This window comes from Guillardia theta (assembly GCF_000315625.1).
Source record: "Guillardia theta CCMP2712 unplaced genomic scaffold GUITHscaffold_320, whole genome shotgun sequence".
Classification (NCBI taxonomy): Eukaryota; class Cryptophyceae; order Pyrenomonadales; family Geminigeraceae; genus Guillardia; species Guillardia theta.
In genome coordinates, this window is record NW_005434357.1 from 14,890 (window position 1) to 21,399 (window position 6,510).

The 6,510-nt window shown below is 52.4% G+C and overlaps 1 protein-coding gene across 1 annotated transcript; it reads left to right on the top strand.

Annotated features, from left to right (window-relative positions):
* Window positions 1-729: 729 nt before the first annotated feature.
* GUITHDRAFT_122373 (hypothetical protein) lies at window positions 730-4,541 on the top strand (the record flags this gene model as incomplete). Its single annotated transcript, XM_005818364.1, has 13 exons — window positions 730-1,286; window positions 1,344-1,394; window positions 1,809-1,842; window positions 1,988-2,156; window positions 2,392-2,585; window positions 2,815-2,861; window positions 3,129-3,174; window positions 3,253-3,292; window positions 3,723-3,778; window positions 3,923-3,982; window positions 4,032-4,190; window positions 4,243-4,276; window positions 4,501-4,541. The coding sequence occupies 13 exons, from the start codon at window positions 730-732 to the stop codon at window positions 4,539-4,541; spliced, it is 1,488 nt and encodes a 495-aa protein (XP_005818421.1).
* Window positions 4,542-6,510: the final 1,969 nt, after the last annotated feature.

A 6,510-nucleotide genomic window follows, 5' to 3' on the forward strand; every position in this document is an offset into this window, starting at 1 on the left:
CCTGCTCTTGTAATGGTCTTGTCATCATCGATCTTAACTCACTCGCGCATCGCACCCTCTGTTCGAATGATGGCCTCTTCGCAGTATTGGGATACAAGCCAAGCAGGAGCCCGTGCATTATGTTGACTAGAACAGGTGTAGAAGGGTCAACAAAAAGCTCCTCTGCAAGAAAGGCGACCCTGTTCCTCTTCAAGCACGGGATACTGTTGCATATCACATTCAATATGAGGTTTGACTTCCAGTCCTTCTGTATGAGACTTTGTGATATGAATCTTCCGATATCTGGTAGGGTGGAATGGCGGTCGGTGATACTAAGATGTAGCAACTGGAGGGTGGAGGGAGGAGGGAGGAAAGAAGGAGCAGATAGCAGGAAGGAGGCAAGATGCAGGAGGCAGGAGGCAGGAGGCAGGAGGCAGGAGGCAGGAGGCAGATGGCAGGAGGCAGGAGGAAGGAGAATGGAGAATGGTCAAGGTAGATTCGAAGTGAGAATCAGCGTGAAAGAGTGAAGACAAAAGGAGAAGGATTGCAGCTGTGCCAGGGATAGTGGTAGAGATGCAAAGATAATCCAGTAGCCATCGTTCTCAGATCTTGATCAAATACGATGAGCATGTTGTACATCAAAACCAGCTCCTCACTCACTAGGGCTTTGCGGTAGGATCAGACATTACAATCAACTTCTTGTTACCCCTTCTCCTTGTCGCATCTGTTCTAAAACAAGATTTTCCAGGGATGTCTCATGGAAAATGGTTGCCGGCTGTACTGGCATGTGCGGCTCTGGTACTTATCACCCTGCATGCTGTGCCAGCGCGTCAGTCGCTCCTGTCAAGGGAGAGCACGCGCAAGGACTTGCAGGAAGAAGCTGAGTACAAGAAGATGTGGAGCAGGATGGACTCAGCGGATGAGGCCACGGCAAGGAAGGTGGATATGCTGCACAAGGAGCGGTATGAGCTGGGGGTCGGGACGCGGTATGCTTCCTCGCATGCCGCGAGCATGTTTGGTGGTGCACCCCAGCGGGACAGGAGGGCGGAGGAGTTGCGGAGGAGGTTCGTGAAGGAGGTGGGAGAGGAGGAGGGGAGGAAGGTGTCCCTGCATGCTGGGAGACGAGAGGGAGACGAAGACGAGAGGAAGTCCGAGGACAGCTTCTTCGACCGGCTGGCAGGCAGCAAGGACGCAGCACACGAGGCCGTGGAGGAGGAGCATGCGAGGAAGGAGCGATGGCTCGCAGCCGTCAAGGCGCATGTCAAGCAGGCAGCGGATCGGAATCATAGGAGGGACATGCGATACTGGTAGGAGGAGGAGCCTGTGGGAGGAGAGGGGAGAGAGGGAGTGACAGACTGTAACAGGGACAAATTGGAGAGGGAGGATCGTGCGAAGGGCTCGGAGCACTCGAGCAGGTCTTGACCTCCACTGCTGATTCATATCCTTTGCTTTTTGAACCCCTTCCTGTTCCTCCTTCTATCTTTCCGTCCACCCTAGCTTTGCTCCCTCCCTCCTTCCTTCCTCCTCCTTCCCCCTCCCTCCTCCCTCCTCCCTCCTCCCTCCTCCCTCCTCCCTCCTCCCTCCTACCCACTTCATCCTCCTGCCTCTCTCTCAGGCTTCAGAATTCCTTCTTTCTTTCCCCCCTTTCCCAACTCTCTCTCATTCTCGTCTCTTTACCCTCCTATCCTATCCTCTATACTCTCCTGCTCTCTCAGCCTTCCTTCCCTTCCCTTCTCTTCCCTCTCCTCCCCTCCCTTCTCTGCTCATCCTCGCTCACCTGCTTCTCAAAATTCCTCATCTGCAAGGTCTTCTGATGATACTCGCATCAGGATCATGTCGCAGCAAGAACGAAAGGAGTTCCAGGTCAGGCACTGTCGATCGTTGTTGTTGAACCAGAGAACATGAAGTGTGTGAAGCACTTGTACAAACACAAGGAGGAGGGGAGTTGTGAAGAGGAGATGACAGAGTGGTGAAGCTGAATGTCTTGTCGATCTCACGGAACAAACAGGAGGAGGAGCGTGAGATCGCAAATTCCGTCAACACGCATGCGCAACCGAATCACGCACAAGAGAAGACAGGAGCAGGAGAGACAGAGGGGGCGCGGCAACATGTCAGCCGGGTTGTGCGTGCCGAGCAGCAAGTGAAGCATGCTCTGTCGGCCACGAGAAATGTTGAAGGTGATTTTGAGAGTGAGACAAACGAGAGGAGGGGGAGGGAGAGGGGAGAAGGAATTGTGAAGACGAGATAAGCGAGTAGCGAGTAGCGAGTAGCGAGTAGCAAGAAGGAAAGAGAGGAGGAGGACGAATGGATGGAAGAATGAAGGATGAAAGACGGAGAGGGAAGGAGGACGGATGGATGAAAGGAGACAGGAGAAAGAGAATGTGTTAAGCAGGGAATAATGTTCCGTTGCAGATGCTAGTCAGGCTCCTGTCGACAAGAAACAACTCGCTGCCGCTCCATCACATTCCGACAAGTTACAGGATAACGGGCGGGGCCTTGCTAAGAAGTCTCGGGGACATGGCGGGTCTCTGAGAGAGGAGGATGGAGAAGAGGAAGCGAGGAGAGATGAGGAGATGAAGAGAAGGGAGATGAGAGAAGAGAAAGAGGTGAGTGAACAAACTTGGATGATGATGCTCTTGCTCTTGCTCTTGCTCTTGCTCTTGCTCTTGCTCTTGCTCTTGCTCTTGCTCTTGCTCTTGTTGTGGATGATGATGATGATGATGATGATGTTGATGATATGGCCACGACGACAACCAGAACGATAAAAGTCTTGATGTTGTTGTGGATGATGATGAATATGGGGTTAATAATGATGTTGCAATGACGAATTGAAAGGTCAAACAAAGGGAACAACACGAGAAACAAATCATGAAGCACACAAGGTAAAAGTTGGCATCATTCAAAATCCTGTTGCCAATCTCTTGAATGCTGGACTTGTATCCTGAGCTCCCCCAAAAGTTCTGCATTCCTCTTTCTTTCCATCAATATTTCAACCTCCTCCTTCTCCTCCTTCTCCTCCTCCCGCTCCTCCCTCCTCCTCCTCCTCCTCCTCCTCCTCCTCAACAACAACAACAACAACAACAATCAACAATCAACAACAACACCAATCAACATCCTTCCTCTGTATCTGATGTTTCTCTTCTCCCAAGGTCCTCGTCGTTGATCAAACATCGCCACATCGCCATCAAGGATCAAGTGAGAATAATCTCCCTCTCCCCCTCCTCCTGTCTCCCTCCCTCCATCCTCTCTCTGCTCATTCTGATCTCTCCACAGCTGGGCGACGACCTCGAACGATTCATCGACAGTAGACCAGGTGGGCTCATTATTCCTCGTCTCCTCGAGTCCTCCCCTTTAGCCTCACAACCTCCTCCTCCTCCTCCTCCTCCTCCTCCTCTCCCCCCCCTCCCCCCACCTCGCACCCTCCCTCCTTTTGTTTTATTTCTTCGCTGATTTATCGGAGCAGGAGGTTCCAAGAGGCTTGAGCGTGCAGGTCCTCTCCTGTTCACCTTCGTCCCCTGCTAAACTTTGTGTCCTTCTTCCCCTCTCCTCCCCTCTCTTCCCCTCTCTTCCCCCTCCTCCCCCTCCTCTACCACTCCTCCCTCCTTCCTCCCTCTCCCTCCTCCCTCCTCCCTTCTCCTCTCCTTTCTCCCTCTTCCTCCCTCCTCCCCTTTCTCCCTCTCCCTCCCTCCTCTCCCTCCTCTCTTCCTCCTCCCATCCTTTTCATCGCGCTGATCTGTGTACAGGAGTCAAAGTCTCAAATAATGTCGACAAGCTGCTGAGAAGCAACAAGATTGTCAATGTAACTCCCCCCTCCCTCCTCTTCTCTCTTCCCCTAACCTTGTCTTAACGCTCAACTCCTCCTCCTCGTCCTCATCATCCTCCTCCTCCTCCTCCTCCTCCTCCTCCTCCTCCTACCCTTCCTACCCCTTACTTCCTTTTATAGCCCCAGCAAGAAGCTGTTCGTAAGGAAGTTCGCCAGGCCACACAGGGCTCCTTCAACCTTGTGCTCCCTTTATCACCTCCACTCCAGCTGGGCCTGACGACCCTGCCAGGTGGGGCTGCTGGACAACCTCTTCTATGGGACGCCGCTGCCGAGGGCGAGGAGGAGCGAAAAGTTTGCGGGCAGTGAGGGAGGAGGGAGGAGGGGGAGGGGGAAAGAGGAGTCAGTCAATCAGAATCTCTTCGGCTTCTTCGACGACGATAAGCAGCATGTGAGAGCTGGAAGGCTGCTGGGGGAGGGAGGAGACTGACGGAGCTGAGCAGAAGAAGATGAAAATCCTCCGCACTCGCCCCGCTGGTGAGTGAAAGGGAGGAGCAGGATCTGGAGAAGGAGAAGGAGGGGGGGAGAGGGGAGGGGGGGAGGGGAGGGAAGGCAGCGAGAGGAGGGAAAGGAGAGGAGGGAGATGGACAGACAGGAAGGCAGAGTGGGAGACAGAGAGCGACAGAGAGACAGAGAGAGACAGAAAGAGCGTGGGAGGAGATGAGGTGGAGGGAGAGAGGTTGTGACGGAGATTGCGACAGGCTTCAAGCAGAAGTACAACGTGTACAAGTACATCGAGTGAAGAGGAGAAGGAGAAAGAGGAGCTCTGCCTTCTGATCGGAAGCCGTTGGTGACCACCTCCCTTTAGAGACATTGGAGGTTGGGGGGGGGGCAGGGAGGGAGGCAGCATCGATCCCTGTGAACTTGTAAGAGAGGTCGCAAGAGGGCAGGACGGAGAACTCGAGTCCGGGGGAGGAGGCGAGGTCGGAAGGCAAGGACTTGTGAAGGAGCCTGGGCAGCAGCAGCAGCAGCAGCAGCAGCAGCAGCAGCAGCAGCAGCAGCAGCAGCAGCAGGGGGCTACTCTAGTATGTTGTTGGTTGTAATGTAAACTGAAATGAGGGGGTCAACCTGCCCCTGCGAACTCAAGTGACCGCGGTTGTTCTACGGTATCGGGCCTGATAGTCCGGGCCGGGCGTCTGTCCGATCACTGAGTAACCGCCGCCCCGCTAGTCAGCTCCGTCGCAGCCGGGCCCGGCGGCCTGCCGGCCCCGGGTCCGGCGGTCGCTCATTGTGATCAGTAACGTTTTTTGTAACTGTCAAGTTACTGTGTTGAAGTTTAAACTCCTTCCGCTCTAATTTTAGAATACCTTTGGTAAAACATTTTTATGCTGCATGGAGACCTCTAATCGATCCGCTGTAGGCAAGCTGAAAAAGTACCCCTCCGAATGATCCTAACAGTGGAGACCCAGTGTGGGTGGGGTAGTGACAGTCATTCCAATTTAAGCAAATTAGGCTTATTTTAACAACATTAAGTCTGATTTCAGCACGATTCAAGCAAAATAAGCATGACCATTACAAAATAGTTTTATAATAAAATAGTTTTAATCGCCTTCGTGGATGCGACGTTTTATAAGAATGTTACTCATCCCATCAGCTAGGAGGGAGTGAAAGACATCAATACCTCTCAATATCATTTACCTAGTCTTCATATTCTGCCCTCAATTTTGTCTAGCAAAGTAAGTGAATTAACATTAGTTTTAGTTTAAAATGCTTCTGTACAGAGTTATACTTTCACTGGGTTTTCATTTTTAACCAGGCTATAATGCAGTTTTCAGCCAATCCGCTCCCTGCAATGGCGGCGGCGGCTGCGGCATGGAGGGAGCAAAGAGACGAGAAGGAGGGAGGAAGATGAGAACGAGTGATGAGATGTATCAGGAGGAGATGATGAGAGATGGGAAGTCAAGGAGGATGTGAACGGGGTGCAGTAACTGGTACTAAATGATACTAAATGCGATGAGATGAGTAGGATCTAGTCGTAACAGGATCGAGAGTTAGGAGGAGGAGAACGACGAGGGTTGTTGTTGCAGGGCAAGTTTTCTCTTACGAATCCTATGATCTACATGTTCCTATTTGCGCTCCTTGTCACTGGTGATGTGGAGTGATGTAGGATACAGAGGTTTATAATGTTTGCTCACTGCCTACATGCGATCATACGAAGAGTGGACGATGATTGAGTTGCATGGACTTTGCTGGTGGTGTGAACTTGACCCTACATCATCACGCCGCCTCCTCCTTGCATCCTCCTCCTTGCACTCACAACGTATTCACTGCGCTCTTACACTCACGTCCTGCTTGCTGCAGTGGTCGCTTCTGACTTGTGCGGGTCGGAAACACAACTAAGGACAGGAAGGAGAAGAGACGATACTTCGCTACAAAGATGTCAAACCAATTGAAGAATGCTATTCAGGTCTGTCGTTTCTGCGTTTGACAAGGCAGCTGAAAGACTCCATGCGCAGCGAGCGACGACCCCGTCGGAGGAGACTGATGAAGGAGATCCTATAGCTCTGGTGGGTGAGGGAAGGAGAAAGAGGTTGAGGGAGGATAAGGGAGAGCGACGGAGGGATGGTACATGAGGGTGAAGCAACCTTTGATGTCGGATGAGAGACGTTTTTGTGCTGGAGGCAACGTGCGTGCCTGCCAAGCCTAGAGGACATGCTGCTGTGTACTGCCGAACCTCTGTCCTCCCATGATTGCTCCTCCTCCTCCTCACT